This window comes from Myotis daubentonii, chromosome 1 (assembly GCF_963259705.1).
Source record: "Myotis daubentonii chromosome 1, mMyoDau2.1, whole genome shotgun sequence".
Lineage (NCBI taxonomy): Eukaryota > Metazoa > Chordata > Mammalia > Chiroptera > Vespertilionidae > Myotis > Myotis daubentonii.
The window spans coordinates 41,203,849-41,222,037 of NC_081840.1; the positions used below are offsets into that span (position 1 = coordinate 41,203,849).

Sequence of the window (18,189 nt, forward strand, 5' to 3'; positions counted from 1 at the left end):
TAGCTATTAGAAAAAGGCAAAAATAGGTTATTACTCATTTGAAAAAATATTTGGCTGCATGGAGAGGAATCATTATTTACATTCCTGCTTTATCACTACAATTTGACATTTCAGTAGAGTCATACTTCATTAAGTCATTTTCTTGCTGTTTCTAGATATTAAATATTTTATGCCTTATTTACATAATTTTATTAGTTATAAAAATTTTATCAACTTTAGGCTATGGTTGATTAAAAATCACATGGCAAATTTATGGCTATGTTGAGATAGTAACTCAACTCCTGCTTACTTTGCTTATTATTTAGCAAAGTGAATTGAACTCTAAGAAAGAAAAATATGCATGTCCTCCTCCCCCTAAAGTCTTTGATACATAATGATAATGAAGTGTTACTGTTTTATATTCAAATTTATTAAAGTACTTTTGTATCTTATTATCACTAGCCAAGAATAAACAGTTACCCTGAAGACAACCTCGTAGATGAAGAAAAATCATCAACTATAAAACGTTGCCCTGATTCAGAGAACAGAGCTCCCCAAGTTCTCAGAAGACAGAGTAGCCCAAGTTGTGTTCCTGTACCTGAGACTTCCTCTATTGGTATGGCTAGCAGTATTGGCAGCCCTGGAGTACATACAGCTAGATATTATGATCTGGGCAAATAAATGAAAGTGAAAATGGAAAAGAAAGCCATTTTGATCATGTTTTAAAGAATGTCTTTTTTTCTTTAGTCAGTTTTATTAGTCTTTAAATCTCTGTGAAATTTCTTTAAAATTCCACATGGATAGGCTATACATAGATTCAGCCCAACTCAACCCTAATTTGATTCCTCACTAAATATTGCAGGATCTACAAAGATGAGTGGATGTTCTGCCATCCAGAAGTTCAGGATCTATAGTAGAAGTTATACCTATGTACACATAACATTAGACAAGACAGTTTGTATAAGTGTCTTCTACAATAATTAACTATATGTAATAGAGGATGAGAGATATCTGAGAGAGATAAGGATAGGGGAGAAGAAATGGGCCCTTGCAAAGTATTTAAGGGCCTGGGGAGCCTTCAGTAGGTGGAGCCAGTGCTGGCAGGCATTCTTAGAGAACAAGAAAGAATGAACAAAAGCATTGACGCAGGAAAATTTGAATGTGTTGGAAATACAGTCTAATATGGTAGAAGTGTGAGCTTTTAAAGGGTATGTACTGGGAGATTGGACCAAAAAGATAGAATGAAGTTCAATTATGAAAGGCCTTGAATATCAGTATAAATTGGTCAGATTTCATTTTTCTCACATGAAAAGACATTTGTTGTTTTCATGCATGTAGATCACTGCTAAAGATGCTATGCTACCTGTATAGAATCCAGAGAAAGGCACGAAAGATACCTTATCTTGTCTGGCGGAGAATATTTCCCAATAAAGGACTACCCAATATCATGCTAAGTGAAATAAATTGGAGAAAGACAAATACCATATAATTTCACTTATATATGTAATCTAAAGTAAAAAACAAATGAACAAACAAAAACAGGTTCATTGATATAGAGAGCAGACTGATGGTTGCCAGAGGGGAGGAGTGATTTGGAAGGCTGGATGAAAAAGGCGAAGGGATGAAGAAGTACAAATTGCTGGTTATGAAATAGTCACAGGAATATAAAATACAGCATAGAGAATATTGTCAGTAATACTATAATAACCAAGTATGGTGCCAAGTGGGTACTTGAGATATGGGGGAGTGGGGCGATCACTTTGTAAAGTATATACTTGTTTAACCACTATGCTGTACACCTGAATGTAGACTGTAAAACTGAAAAACACGTAGTGGGGGAAAGGGAAAGTTGTTTTTCAAGGAAAGTACTTATTTGTATGGTTCTTCAACTTTTACACATGATTCTCTTTAGGAAATGGTGATGGTATTTCAAAACTGATTAGCGAAAATACAGAAGGATCAGCACAAGCACCACAACTCCCACGAAAAAAGGACAAGCGAGAGTTCCCTGTAGGTATAACAGGCACTTACTTGGTTATTAGTTGTAACTAATGCTGTATTTATCATATAAGGGGCATAGTCTATTAAATTTAAGAATTTAAATAACTAAATTTCAAGATGTATAAAGATTTTTTAAGGCTTGAAAAAAGGCTTAAGAGGTCTTACAGTATTAATGATTTTTTTTTTTTTTTTTTACCACAGAAACCAGTCATCAATGGCCTCCCACCCACCCCAAAAGTGCTGGTAAGGAATATTTTTATGTGAATTACTTACCAATTTTTATCTCTTTAGAAGCAGCAGCAGATTGTTTATCAAGCCATTGAATGGAAAGGTTTATAAAATACAAAGGAATTAAATGTATTTGGGTATACCATATACCCTAATTTGAGTGAGTTGGATAGAATTTGGAGAGTTTCACTTTTTTATAAATACGGGCTGATGGGGTCAGATTAGCTTATAAAGGCCAATTTAATTCTAATGTGTGATGATATTAGTGGTATTGTGTCCTCTTCATTATATGGGTTAAATATTTTTCTACATATGAAGCTATTTTCACGTTGAACTGTGCACAACAAAAAAAAACAGGGACACTTTTGTTAATGCTTGTTCTTGGGTCTTTCAGTAGAACCTATCATATGAATAGGATGCTTTATAAATTGTACTTTTTTATTTAGTAAAAGTCTAACATATATTATAAATATTAGTCTATTAAAGAGTTATAGCACAATTATAACCAAGGTAGCATTACTCAGTAAAATCATCCATTGTTTCACATTATTAAATGTTAGTCCTAAAAATAAGAAGTGACTTAAAATTCCTAGGATATCATTAACATGAGTAGATGTGTTGACAAATTTGATATTTTTGCCCTAAAATATGGATTACACAGGAAGGATTATGAGACCCTATTGGTAGAAGGGGTTAAATAACAGAAATGTGAATTTTGTTTTGTAATGAAGCTATAAGTATATGTAAATAAGAGTCAGTTTAACATTTCATAATAATCTTAGCCATTTTCTAAGAATATACAAAATTATTTAATCAAATAAGTCAACATTTTTTTTCTTTATAAATAAGATGGGAGCATGTTTTTCCAAAGTTTTTGATGGCTGCCCTTTGAAAATTAATTGTGCAACATCCTGGATACATCCAGATACAAAAGGTAAAATTTCTGAACTTTTATGTACATCTCCAATAAAATACTTGTTATGGGAAAGGATCTTTATGATCAGTAAACTGAGGTTGTTACTTTAAAATATCACTTAGAGCATAGGTGGTTTAGCTTAGTGGATAGAGCAGCAGACTAGAAGAGTTCCTGGTTCGATTTTGGTCAAGGACACAAACCTTGATTGCAGGCTCCATCCCAGCCCTGGTTGGGGTGCGTGTGGGAGGCAACCAATGGATGTGTCTCTCTCTCACATCGATTTCTCTCTCTGAGTCTCTTCCACTCCCTTCCACTCTCTCTAAAGAGCAATGGAAAAATATCCTCCAGTAAGGATTAACAACAACAAAAAATATGACTTAGATATTAGTGTAGGTACCTGCAACACTTAAGTAGATTAATAGACTTTTTTATTTAAAGCATTAGAATGTAAGAGTATATGTACAGGAACTGATCCAGCCTGCATGGCTCAGTGGTTGAGCATTAACCTATGAACCAGGAGGTCATGGTTTGATTCCCGGTCAGGGCACTTGCCCAAGTTGTGGGCTCAATCCCCAGTGTGGGGCGTGCAGGAGGCAGCCAATTAATCAATGATTTCTTTCATTGTTGTTTCTTATCTCTCTCTCCCTATCCCTTCCTCTCTGAAATCAATTTATTTATATACTAGAGGCCCAATGCCCGAAGATTCATGCAAGAATAGGCCTTCCTTCCCCTGGCTGCTGGCACTGGTTTCCCTCCAGCACCCAGGACCCAGGCCTTCACTCTGGCTGCTGGCTCCCACCTTCGCTCCGGGGCCGAGAGCCACCTCTCTCCTTCACTCCAGGCTGGCCGCCACCATCTTTGTCGTGTTAATTTGCATATTCCCTCCTTATTGGCTGCAGGCGCCTCCGTCTTTGTCACGAAGTGATGGTCAATTTGCATATTTATTAGACAGGACTAGAGGCCCGTTGCAGGAGGATTCCTGCAAGAATAGGGCTTTGCTCCTGTCTCTGCAGCTCCTACCCCACCCATCCCTGTGGCTCCTACCCTGCCCGTCTCTGGGACTCCTACCCTGCCTGTCTCTGCAGCTCCTACCCCGCTCTTCTCTGCGGCTCCTACCCTGCCCGTCTCCGCTACCTCGGCTCCGTTGCTTGGCTTCCTTCTACGGTGTCTTCAGTCTTTGCTCCCAGCCGGTATATGCAAATTAGCCACCATCTTTGTTAGCGTTTATTTGCATATCGTGCTGATTAGCCAGTGGGAGGTGTAGCGAAGGTACAGTCAATTACCATGTTTGTCTATTATTAGATAGGATTATATAAAGTATACAGGAACTGTTCCTGATTAAGGGAGACCAAAGAGACATCACAACTGATTACAATCATACTTTGGGATTTTCTTTTATGTAAAAAGACAATGCTTGGACAGCTGATAATCTCAATATAATTTCACTGTTAATTTTCTGATTTTGATCATTGTACTGTGATTATATAAGAAGTTGTTCTTTTTCTTTAAGAAATGCATACCGAAATACTTAGGAGCAAAAGATGGGGATTAGGCTTGTAACTTATCTGAAGCAAAAAAAAAAAAAAAGTTCAGCAAAAAATGTGTTTATGGAAAGAGAAAGAAGGATAAAGCCAAAGTAGTAAATGTTAACAGATGTGGGATCTTGTGTGAAGGACATTCAGGAATTCTTTGTACTATTACAACTTTTCTGCAAGTGTGAAATACTGACAAATTTTATTTTTAAAAATTTAGACTACATTTTTAAAGTGAGAAAGCATAATATGTAGAGGCAAAAATTTGGAATCAAACAGATCTGGATTTGAATCCCTGCTTTGTCATTACTGTGTGACTTGGGAAAGATACTTTGGTTCTCAGTATGATCATTTATAACAGCTGTTACTATAACTCACCTTGTTGCAAGGAAGCAGAGCCTACCTGGGTGTCTGGTAATTAGCAAACAGAAATTAGGTAATAGAGGGTGTTTAGGAAATGTTTGTTTCTATTTCAACACAGTAATAAAACAGGTCATATCATATAATTATCTACTTTAAATGTCATTATTACAAAATATAACGAAGTATTTTTAACATTAAGGAAATTTATTTTTTGTGTATGTGTTTATAAATTTAAATTTTGATATAATTTCAAACTTACAGAAAAATTAGAAAAATAGTGCAAGAAACTCAGAATCATTTGTTGTTTCTATTTTGCCCCATTTGTTTTACTGTACCCTATATGTGTGTTTTTTTCTGAATCAATTGAGAATAACTTGAATACATCATGCTCTCTTCCCCTTAAATTTCCCTATATTTCTTAGGAACAAGAATCATCTCTTACATAACCACAGCATAATTATAAAGATAGGAAATTTATCAGTGATATAATACTATTTTTTAATCCATAATGCATATTTAACTTTTATTAATTACCCCAATAATATCTTCTATCATTTCTGCCCTTTCCCCACCCCCCATTCAAAATTCAAGGTCACATGTGACAGTTAGCTATCATGTCACTTTAGTCTATGTTATTAGTCTGGAACAGTTTATCAAGCTTTCCATCTCTCTCTTGATCTTGACATTTTTGAAGCTACTTAGTAATGTCCTTTAATTTGGGTGAGTCTTCATGTTTAGATCAGGTTATGCATTTTTGGAAGGAATATCACAAAAGTGTTATTGTGCTCATCTCAGTGCATATAGCAGGAGGCACACATCAGCTCAACAAATACTAGTGACATTAACATTGACCAGTTGTTTTAGGCAATGTTCACTAGCTAGGTTCTCTACGGTCAAATTACTGTTTTTTTCCTTTCTAATAAAGAAGTACTTACTTTCCCAAACTAATTGATAATAAGTGTGGAGATACATTAAAACTATATAAATATCCTCTTGCTCATCAGACTTTTCACCAACTAGTTTTAGCATCCATTGGTGACAATCCATTGATATCTATTGACACAGTAATTTTCCCTTCTTTACCATTCATTCAAGTATTTTTACCAATTTGAATGTATGAATTCTTTTTTTTATTCAGTAAGGTATGATCTATCACTTTTAATATTTTTTTAAAATATATTTTATTGATTTTTTACATAGAGGAAGGGAGAGAGAAAGAGAGTTAGAAACATCGATGAGAGAGAAACATCGATCAGCTGCCTCCTGCACATCTCCTACTGGTGATGTGCCTGCAACCCAGGTACATGCCCTTGACCGGAATCGAACCTGAGACCCTTCAGTCCACAGGCCGACGCTCTATCCACTGAGCCAAACCGGTTTTGGCCACTTTTAATATTTATTGTAGCCTTTAAATTGTCAGAATTTTTGAGCAGTGGGAGCTCCTGTGTTCTTTTGTTTGATATGTCTCATCATTTTTTGAGCACTTCCTTACTTTCTGAAACAGCAAGATTTCTAAACTAATCTTATACTTTCCTTGCCCAGGATTAGAATCCTTATTTTTAAAATTGAAAATAATATTTAGAAACCACGGTTTGTATACTGGGTATGCTCATGATTTCTGATGTGTCATAATTTATGATTTCTATTTAATTTGTAGTTTCCTTGTTCAAAGAGTATTTGAGATGTCTGGTAAAAAATATATAGCTAATAATAAAAAAAGCTTAAGGTACGAAAATTATTATGTTGATAAAAGGATGTATAGATAAAGCCAGAGTGAGTTAGTAATAGTGCATATATCTGCTTTTAAAAATAAGAATAGAATTGGAGAAAGTTAAAGAAGGTGGCATGGATTTTAAAAAATAATTTTTCTTTGGATGGGTGTGTGGCTGTCTGACTCTTAGTACCATTAAAAAAATAGAGCCATTATTTTAATGAGTGATTTCAGAAACTGATAGTAAATTCTGTGGTTTATCTCAACTATTTTAGATCAGTACATTATTTTTGGAACTGAAGACGGTATTTACACATTGAATCTCAATGAGCTACATGAGGCAACAATGGAACAGGTAATTCAGGAGTTTTAACTCAAGAAGAGTTGAGTAAATTGAGCAAAAGAAATATCTTAATTTCAAATCAATTTATATGGGCCGCAGTTTTAATTTTTATGATTTAAATATTTAAAGAAGTGAAATTATACACACACACACACACACACACACACACACACACACACATACACACATATATATATATATATATACTACAGGCCTGGTGCATGAAATTCATGCACTTGGGGGAGGGGGGTGGCCCTCAGCCCAACCTGCAATCTGGGACCCCTCAGGGCTCAGGGGATGTCCGACTGACGGTTTAGGCCCACAGGGACCGGCAGTCGGACATCCCTCTCACAATCCAGGACTGCTGGCTCCAAACCGCTCGCCTGCCTGCCTGATTGCCCCTAACTGCTTCTGCCTGCCAGCCTGATCACCCCCTAACCACCCCCCTGCCAGCCTGATTGACACCTAGCTGCTCCCTTGCTGGCCCGATTGTCCCCAACTTCCCTCCCCTGCCAGTTCGGTCGCCCCTATCTGCCCTCCCCTGCCAGCCTGGTCGCCCCTAATTGCCCTCCCCTACTGGCCTGGTCACCCTTAACTGCCCTCCTCTGCAGGCCTGGTCCCCCCAACTTCCCTCCCCTGCCAGCTCGGTCGCCCCTATCTGCCCTCCTCTTCCAGCCCAGTCACCCCAACTGCCCTCTCCTGCTGGCCCGGTTGCCCCCAACTGCCCTCCCCTCCCAACCCGGTCGCCCCAACTGCCCTCCCCTGCCGACCTGGTCACCCCTAACTGCCCTCCCCTGCTAGCCTGGTCGCCCACAACAGGCCCCCTGCCAGCCATCTTGACCATATGGGGGCGGCCATCTTTTGACCACATGGGGGTGGCCATCTTTGCGTGATGGTGTAATGATCAATTTTCATATTAGGCTTTTATAATATACTAGAGGCCCAATGCACAACAATTTGTGCACTTGGGGGGGAGAGGGGTTCCCTCAGCCTGGCCTGTGCCCTCTCGCAGTCTGGGACCCCTCAGGGGATGACCACCTGCTGGCTTAGGCCCGCTCCCCGGGGGATTGGGCCTAAGATGGCAATCAGACATCCCTCTGGCAGCCCGGCAGCCCTTGGGAGATGTCCACTTGCCAAAACTGCAGTCAGACATCCTTAGCGCTGCTGAGGAGGCAGGAGACGCTCCCACCACCACCTCTGTACTGGCAGCTGGCAGCCTGGCTTGTGGCTGAGCAGAGCTCCTCCCATGTGGGAGCACACTGACCGCCAGAGGGCATCTCCTGCATTGAGCGTCTGCCCCCTGGTGGTCAGTATGTGTCATAGTGACCAGTCATTCCCAGTCTTTCTGCTGTTAGGGTCAGTTTGCATATTACCCTTTTACTATATAGGATAGAGGCCTGGTGCACGGGTGGGGGCCGGCTGGTTTGCCCTGAAGGGTGTCCAGGATCAGGGTGGGGGTCCCACTTGGGTGCCTGGCCAGCCTGGGTGAAGGGATGATGGCTGTTTGCAGCTGGTCACACCCCCTTCAGGTTGGGGGTCCCCACTGGGTTGCCTGGCTAGTCTGGGTGAGGGACTGAGGGCCGTTTTCAGGCTGGCGGGCAACTGAAGCTCCCAGCCTCTCCTTTTTTTCTGTTTTTTTGTTTTGTTTTGTTTTTTTTATTCTGGGATTTATTTACCTTCTATAGCTTTCACTGGAGCTAAGAGCCAGCTCTAGCTCTGAGGCCCGGTTCCAGCTCTGAGGCTGCGGCTGGCTGAAAGCAGGTTTCTGGGTTTGTTTAGCTTCTATAATTGAAACATTGTTGCCATCACTGCCGCTCTAAGCTCTGAGGCCGAAGCTGGCTGAAAGCAGGTATCTGGAGCTTGTTTAGCTTCTATAATTGCAACCTTGTTTCTTAGAGTGCAGCTCAAAGGCCGGCAGCAGCAGTCGGGGAACGTTGGCTTCCTCCATCACTGGAGCAAGCAAGCCTCCTGTTTGCTTCAGTTGCCTGGCTGCCAGCCGCCATCTTGGTTGGCAGTTAATTTGCATATCGCCCTGATTAGCCAATGGGAAGGGTAGCGACGTTACGGTTAATTACCATGTTTGTCTATTATTAGATAGGATAGCTTAGAAAGCTTTTTTCTGTATGATTTTGGTAATTTACTGAAATGTAGAAAATAGTTATTTTTATACTATTTCAGACTTTTGGAATTTGGAGGTTATGAGGTAAGAAGATGAAAATTGGAGAGTTTTAACTATCTTCTCTCTCTTTTTTTTTATAGTTATTTCCAAGGAAATGTACTTGGCTCTATGTCATCAATAATACTTTAATGTCATTATCAGGTATGTATATGATAATCATAATGTAAAAAATCATAGACAAGCAGAGAAATATAATTTTAATATGCATTATTTAAAAATGTTATTTGTTATTCTGTGTATAATCTAGTATGGTACCTTTAAGACCTGCAAATGTTTTTTCCAACTTAGAATGGGAAGAAACTTTGAGAAGGGACCCTATCTTCTGTTAAGGTAGCACTTCCCAAATCTGCCCAGGATCTCAGCATCAGATAAATAGCACAGTGATTGTTACCTGAGGCCATGCCCTTCCACCCATCCACCTCCACTGTCACTATTATTCCTGCCTTCTGTTGAGAATTAATAGTTGAAGGGAAAGAATCAGAGATGCTTTCTTCTCTGTTATCTTGAGCAAGTCTCTCTCAGGTTTAGTTTTCTTAATTGTACATGAGAATGATGGTCATGGTGGTAACAGTAACACCTCAGGTTGCTGTGAGGATTGGATGAGATAATACCCAGAGTGCTTGATGAACTGTGAAGACTTCAACAGATGTTTCCTGGTAGAATTCATGTTATTCTGGGCCACATATTAATTATCTTAGACCAATGCTTTAAAGTCTTATAAACAAGTGGGTTCCAGAGCAACCTATTCTAATTTTGTTTTTGTGTTTTTCTTTTTTTGGTTGTTGTTGGGAACAGGTTCATGGGTGGTATTTTAGGCTTTTTTTTCCCATTCTTACCTACAAAAACCTATTTTTAAAAAAATATATATTTTATTGACTTTTTTACAGAGAGGAAGGGAGAGGGATAGAGAGTTAGAAACATCGATGAGAGAGAAACATGGATCAGCTGCCTCCTGCACAACCCCTACTGGGGAAATGCCTGCAACCAAGGTACATGCCCTTGACCGGAATCGAACCTGGGACCCTTCAGTCCACAGGCTGACACTCTATCCACTGAGCCAAACCGGTTAGGACAAAAACCTATTTTCTTTTACATTTAGATTTAATAGGCTACTTTCTTTTATTTTGATAGTAGAGTACAAGATAATTATTTCTCTGTTCCTTAATTAATCCTAATACTATTAACTGTTAAAATAGCTTTCACCCCTTTCTCTGCTTTGAATAATTAAATAATTTTAGTATTTAAAAATTTTAAAAAATTCTTTTTGTTTGATAACCTATTGTGCTGTGTATCAGTGGATCATGTGAGGATTCTATCCCTGCTCTATTTACTGTACTGTCAGATATATCCGTATTAAGTGTACCTTCCAGCTACTTTTGCTTAAAGCATCAGTGCTGATATACATTCTTGTTGATAGGTAGAGCATTATGAACTGTGGCCTAATTTAAGAAATGTTATTTTCATAATTTTAAGTGTGGATGTGTAACTTAAATTCTTCCACTAACCATCACCTAATTAGAAATTCTTAAGGAGTTTATATATGTAAGCTAATGACAGTATTTACAAAGAGCATATTATTTGATTGTGCATAAATGGCTTGTAAGAAGTGGGGTCCTCGAAAGAGTATTTAATCTCTTTGATTTAAATTATGTTTCCCAAAAATTTTATATTCTTTTAACAAAATAATTAATTTATTATGATGATGATGAAAATAAACTTAAACACAATTGTTTCAGTTAATTTACAATTTTGAATTATATACATATAAGATCACTTTCCTCTAACACTTACTTCTTTTATATCTACTCATGCCTGTCTTGGAAATAAACTTAAAAACCACATAGATACATCTTATATATTTATAAAATGACTAAGGAAAATAGGGGAAAGTTATCCTATAAATTAGTTCTTTCCATGTTATAGTTGAAATGACCCATAAAACAGAATGAATTAATAGGAGAAAATATTGTTCTGCTTAAGGGTCTGCGTTTATGTGGATGTGCATACATATATATACTTGTGTGTTTAGCTGCCTACCTAGTTACATAGTATATAGGGATAATGGAGAAAAGAAGGGTGGTGCAATGTTAGGCAGAATGTTTCTATGCTAAAAAACTATAGAGAATTTTGTTGAGGATGAGACTAGCGCACACACTCTCCACACACATATGTACATACATACATGGTGGGGCAAAAGTAGGTTTACAGTTTTTAATATGAGAAATATAATGATTAATAACTAATAATTAGTAATAAGAAATTACTTTACATACAACTGTAAACCTTTTGCCTCACCCTGTGTGTTTATGTATATATAAAGTTTTCTAATGTTAAAATGATAAATACTGTTTTATGTTCTTATAATACCACTAGAGGCCCAGTGCATGAACTCATGTATGGGTGGAGTCCAGACGGCCTGCCCCGATCGAGGCTGGTTGTGGAGAGGGGCCGAGGGCTGATGGGGGGTCGGGGGGGAGGGAGGGCTCGGGGGGGGGGCATGGCCAGCCAGGGGGAGGGGGTGCTGGAGGTTGGCAAGCCGCCTACCCCTGATTGGGCCAGTTGGCCAGTCGTTCCGGTGTTCTGGTCGCTGTCTTTTTATATATGTAGATACCATGTATAGCAAGGAATGAGATGTTTACCATATGCCTCCATGCTAAGACAGCTGTGATTTTGATTATATGGAAACAATGCTATTATTTCCTATTATGTTTATATAGTAATCACTGTTATCCTTGTTTTATGGCATATAATATTAGTTTGCTTTACTTGTCTCAGTATTTCAGTCTCTTATAAAGATGTAATTCACAGTCAGTTTTAATCCCAGGTGTTTTGATAAATTATTAATAAATATCTCTATCCCAGAAAATAACGTAACATAGTTTTATAGAATTTTCCATGTTATACTAAAATAATCTAATGCACATCATTGTAACTTAATCCATTGTACAAAGATGTTCAGCAATGTTCTTTCTATGCTGACTTCATTAAGGATTATGTATATTCTACCCAGGTCACCTACTAGTCAGAATATTCCTAATTTGTGTATTAAGAAACACAATTGCCTACTTTCTTAAAACTAACTTTACCTATTATCTTTCAAAATAGTATTAACTGGGTTTTTTATTTGTTTGTTTGTTTGTTTGTATGTGTTTTTCTATATTGGTTGGCTTTTTGAACATTTCTGGACTCCTCATTTTAGAAGGTAATTATGTTTTTTGGGGGTTTTTTGCTTGAAAATTACATTTTTTCTTCTGTAAATGATTCTAATAAAAATAACATGTTTCTCTTTTATAGGAAAAAGCTTTCAGCTCTACTCTCATAATCTTATAGCTTTGTTTGAACAAGCCAAAAAACTAGGATTAGCTGCTCATATTCAAACTCATAGGTTTCCAGACCGCATACTACCAAGGTACAAAATATTTTTATTATTCTGGGAGAGAAGGAAATTGGTGTTTATTTTTAAAACAGCCATTTTTCTTTGCCCACTGAAAAACGTTTTGTCTTGATTTTGAAAGATCTGTATTTTCATGAGAATTCCCCTATGGAAGTATTTTTAGTGCATCTTATTTTATTTTAAATTTTCACTCACAGTTTACTTTGTTTTGGTTTTAGGAATATAGCATAGTGGTTAGACAGTCATGTATTTTATAAAGTGTTCCCCCTGATATTTTCACTACCCACCTGACACCATATATAGCTATCTCAATATCATTGAATATATTCCCTATGCTGTAGTTTACATTCCCATGACTATTTTGTAACTACCAATTTGAACTTCTTAATCCCTTCACATCTTTTACCAAGTCCCCCAACCCCCAGTTCACTTCTGGCAACTGCCAGTCCACTCTCTGTGTCTATGAGTCTGTTTCTATAGAAGTTTTATAATATAGATTCCCAGGCCCTGCCTCAGTCCTATAAAATCATACTTTAGGGTCAGAGTCCAAGACAGTTTTATTTAAAGCTCCTTGACGGTTCTGTTGCAACTGATTCACAGACCACTGTTTGGAAGCCATTACAATAGAGTACATTTGTATTGTCTTATGTTTTCAGAAAATTTGCTTTAACTACAAAGATTCCTGATACAAAAGGCTGCCACAAATGTTGCATAGGTGAGTAAATGCTATTTCTCAAACTGATGATTAGACTTATAATATCAAATTATGCTGAAGAGACTTATCTGAAAAGACTTATAATATCAAATAGAAAGGAAGATAGGCTTTATATTTGTTTTTATAAGGAATTAAGGGGCCAGTGAAGCACAAGAATGTATAGTGAGTGGGACATGGGATAAAAATGCTTGGAGATAGTAGTCCTAATGTTTTCTCAGAGCATAGTGTGCCTAGAATTTTCTAACCTTAGTCCCTGAGGCTGTATCTCTGCTACTGTCGTACTTTCATTTACTTAACATTTCTAGTTAACAGTTATTGCTTAGTGCTTTATGAACATTATTATTGCTGGAGTTAAGCCAACCAGAGAAAACAGTCCATACATGAATACCTTCATTTCTATTCCAATTGCAAATTTGGGGCTTCCTAAAATTACCTTCATGTTCAAAAATTCTCTTGAAGGACTCACTGAAAGTGGTTTTATACTCATGGTTATGGTTTATTACAGGGAAAGGATATGAATTAAAATCAGCCAAGAGAAGAAGTGTATGGGACAGAGTCTAGGAAAAGTATCAAATGTAGAGCTTCTGTTGACCCCTCCCTAAGGAGTTATGGATAGCATTACTTTTCTGACAATGATGCGTGGCAGTACACGGCATTTCCAACCAGGGAAGCTTACTCAAACCTCAGCACATAGGCATGATTGATTGCCCCCAAGGCTGATCTCCGTATCCAGCCCCTATCTTAACTCACATTGTTGTCTTTCTGGAATGACCAGTTCCCCTTTAGAATCTCCAGTGTTGCCAGCCCCCACTCTAAATCATATTGTCAGACTATCCAGTGACCCAAGGGCCCAGGCAAACTAAGGTACTCCTATCAGTTATGACATTCCTAAGGCTTAGAGAGTACCTCCCAGAAGGGACAACAGAATGCAGACCTCGTTTGATAAGGTTAAATTCTGTACTGTATACTTATCTTACTTAACCATAACACCACTCTGTGATACTTGCTATGTTACTAGTAAGTAACAGAACCTGGGATCAGACCCAGTCCATGACTTCAGATCATGAGCTCCTAACTTCCTGTTTATTCTTTTTGTTTAATTAGTGGCCATACACATTGATCTTCATGCTACATGGTTCCAAGCATACTATCTAGTTGAAAGCAAATTTCATGCGCATTTTTCTAGAGAATCAGGTTCATATCTATTATCAGATCATGACTCAAGAAAGGTCTCGATGCTTACAACCTAAGATATAAACTCATAAATATAGGGTGTCCCCCAAAAAATGTATACACACTTTGAATGATTATAAAGTCAGTTTATTAACATACAGTTCATTTTCAAAAGTTAAAAGAATCTACAAAAATGAATAATTTTTTTTCAATACCTGTTTTCAAACTGATGATCATTCTGTCCAGGCACTGCTGATAACACAAAGCATTGGAATCACAAACATCAAGAATCATTTCGTTCGGTCTTTGTGTGCCCTTAATTCGTCAGCTGTTGCTGGTTTTGTACCATGAACTTTATCTTTTATTTATCCCCATAAAAAAGTCTAGTGGATAAATTTTCTTTGTTCAAAGCTTAGTCTGGCTTCACCCACTATTTCAAATCAGTTAAACTTGAAGTGAAAGGAGTGAAAATTAAGTGAGCTAACAGCTAGCTGTTAAAGTGTGTATACATTTCGGGGGGGGGGGGTATGTATGTCCCAAAAAATGTATACATACTTTGAGTAATTATAAAGGCAGTGTTTGTCCTTCAACTGCATTTTCAAATTTCCAGTAGCATTTTAGGATGAATTTCCTTTGTTCAAAGCTTAGTCTGGCTGAAAAGAAAGAAACATTAATTGATATACCAGCTGTTAAAGTGTGTGTCCATGTTTTGGGGACACCAGTACATTAAGATAGAGCTTATTGCAAATAACTACCTTTATAATCATTATTGATGGGAGTTAAATTGCAGAGAAGGAAAGACCAATAAGTTTTTATAGATTTGAGTCAAAGAAGTTATATCTCTAGCAAGATGTAAAACAGTTATTTTCACCTTGTTTTAACTCAGCTGTAAACTATACCAAAAATGAAATCATAGATTTCAGCTGCCTCCTAGACCTTGTCTGGATTCTCTTTCGGTCAATTTACTTAAGCAGCTCTTCAGCTTGCATACTAGTTTAGGTGTTTTAGTGCTTAAAATACTGTTCTTGTAAAAAGCTCCTCTGCTTAACAATGCACTATATTAAAGATGTTTAGAAATCAATGTATATAACTTTAAAATAAAGAGGTAATGTCGAGGGCAATGGGGGGTTAAGGACACATATGTAATACCTTAATCAATAAAAAAATTAAAAAATAAAATAAAGAGGTAAAAAACTGAAAAGGAAAGGGTAGCAACCCCTCCCCCAAAAAATACATCTTTACTTTGTACTCATTCTTATCATCCTATTGAACAGAAACAATAATTTTCCTTTATCAGCTAAATAATCGCTTCAAATAGTTCTTCCATCCACTGAAGGCCACATTTCCTAGTTTTTTCCCCACGTATATTAGCATTGCCTTTATAAAGAAAGATGAGTTAGCTTTTAGGTGAGTCTAGCTTTTAGCTAAGCTAATGATTTTTTTAAATATCTTTCTTTCATTTATAGTTTATATTCAATATTATTTTGTATTATTTTCGGGTGTATAGCATATGGTTAGACATAAACCAGTTATGTTTTCATAGTAAGGTATTCAGTGTTTTAGGTATGTCTGTTTTTCTTCCTTCCAGTCAGAAACCCTTACACAGGACATAAATACCTCTGTGGAGCTTTACAGTCTGGAATTGTTTTACTTCAGTGGTATGAGCCAATGCAGAAATTCATGTTGATAAAGGTATATGTTATTTTGTTTACATTTTTCTTCAGAAAACACTAGTGTGCAACTGAACTTAAAATTTTAAGATTCCATTATTACTATGTAGAATGGGCATGTTTATAGTTATTTATAGATAGGTCTTTATTTGGGTTAGGAGTTTTTTGTTCTTAAGATTGCCTTTTTTTTTTTTTTTTTTTTTTTTTTTTTTTTTTTTTTTTTTAGCAAAAGCAAAGTTTTATTACAGAAAAGCTACCTCCTGCAGGGAGGGGACCCAAGTGGGTTGCCCTCCTCTTTAACTTATATTAATAAACTTTCAGAGGCATCACAGCCATGAAGATGAATGTGATTCTCTAAAACATATTTTATAGATATTTATAATCCTTATGGTGATTATTTTTAGAATTACATCAATCAAGAAAATGAAAGCCTTTCCATTGACTTTATTCAGCAGCAGTATTGTTTCTAAATTGTACTTCTATTCAGAGATTGTTTCTAAATTATACTTTTTTTGTTTATTTTTACAGCACTTTGATTTTCCTCTGCCAAGTCCTTTGAATGTTTTTGAAATGCTGGTAATACCAGAACAAGAATACCCTATGGTCTGTGTAGCTATTAGCAAAGGCACCGAATCAAATCAGGTAGTTCAGTTTGAGACAATCAATTTGAATTCTGCATCATCATGGTTTACAGAAATTGGTGCTGGTAAGTGTTTTTGTCTTATGTTAAAAGATTGATGCTTTTGCATATGAAAAAAAACAGAATGGTTTCAACTAATGTGGGTTCAGTCAAATAAACACTCAGATCATAGTTTCCCAAGTAAGCCTAGAGAATCATGTACATACAGTTTATGATCTCTACTTGCCTGAGGTAATTTGATACAAATTATTTTACCAACGAAAATTTTAATGATTTAAGTTTTCCGAGATACAGGGCTGGGGAAAAGTAGGTTTACAATTATGAGTATGTGAAACACAGAGTTTATTCTTGTATTATTGTGTATTTATTTGTATTTTTTCATACAAACAACTGTGGACCTACTTTTGCCCACCCCTGTACTTTTTCAAATTTTACTAGCTTCTCAAGCAAAAAGGTTTCCCCCTTTTTTTTTCTATCACTTTTTCCCTCAACACTGCTTAGAATCATTGAGTTCAAGTGCTTTTCATGTGTGGCATCCAAGCTTTATCATTTAAAGATACAGGGACATACCTCTTGCACTGTCTGAGAACGATTCATTAGCTTAGGATTTTATCCAACATGACTCAATGGAAGTTCAGAAAAAGTTGGGAAGTTTATATTCAAACTTTAAAATTGGAACAGATCAATCAACTTATTTTTAAAATCTACATAGTAAGTGAAATGAAGGGTTCTTCATTTTTTCTCATTTATTGTTTGTTGTGCTAGTGTATTATTTGATCATTTGTAACTGCAGGTTTATGAAGACATTTTTATACAAGAAGTCAGGCAAACTTTAGTTATAGCTATTTCATTACTGACTCATCTTGTGAAGAAGTCCATTATAACTATCCAGAGTTTGATGTATCTTATTAAATATCTTTAGCTTTTGATTATTTATACGCTAAATTATAGGAATTCTTTATACAATTCAGCAATTGAAGTTAATGTGGAACCACTAATGTTACTTTCAAACAGGAATCAGTATGAACTAGTGGTATATTCTGGTAAATATTTAACAACAGGCTCTTAGGGTGCAGAGAAGCCTGGTTATTAGCAGTTGCCTATTTCTGTGGCATAATTACTCTGCCCATGGCCAGTTTCAAACTACTAACCTGGTGTCATCTGGCTCACAAAAGTCCTGAAAATATAACCACCCAGTATAAACCAGTTACAGCATGCACTGAACTACGTCAGTCTCTTTATGGACAACTCATAATTTCTGGTAGGATAAAATAGGAATGTATTCTGTACCCTCCCACCTTCACTTGTAACCCACATTTCTTTTAATTTATTGTTTATACTTTTG

The 18,189-nt window shown here is 36.9% G+C and overlaps 1 protein-coding gene across 7 annotated transcripts in view; it reads left to right on the forward strand.

The window, feature by feature from the left end:
* MAP4K5 (mitogen-activated protein kinase kinase kinase kinase 5) overlaps positions 1–18,189 on the forward strand; it is a 102,645-nt gene that overhangs the window by 68,960 nt on the left and 15,496 nt on the right. For all 7 annotated transcript variants that reach the window (XR_009452957.1, XM_059696478.1, XM_059696511.1 and 4 more), the window contains 10 exons: positions 442–595; positions 1,892–1,989; positions 2,182–2,223; positions 3,058–3,142; positions 7,006–7,085; positions 9,333–9,393; positions 12,547–12,661; positions 13,303–13,361; positions 16,123–16,226; positions 16,733–16,910. Coding sequence is in view for 6 of the 7 variants with exons in the window: in XM_059696478.1 (XP_059552461.1) it covers positions 442–595; positions 1,892–1,989; positions 2,182–2,223; positions 3,058–3,142; positions 7,006–7,085; positions 9,333–9,393; positions 12,547–12,661; positions 13,303–13,361; positions 16,123–16,226; positions 16,733–16,910 (976 nt within the window). In the remaining variant the exon portion in view is untranslated. The remainder of the gene's footprint in view (positions 1–441; positions 596–1,891; positions 1,990–2,181; positions 2,224–3,057; positions 3,143–7,005; positions 7,086–9,332; positions 9,394–12,546; positions 12,662–13,302; positions 13,362–16,122; positions 16,227–16,732; positions 16,911–18,189) is intronic.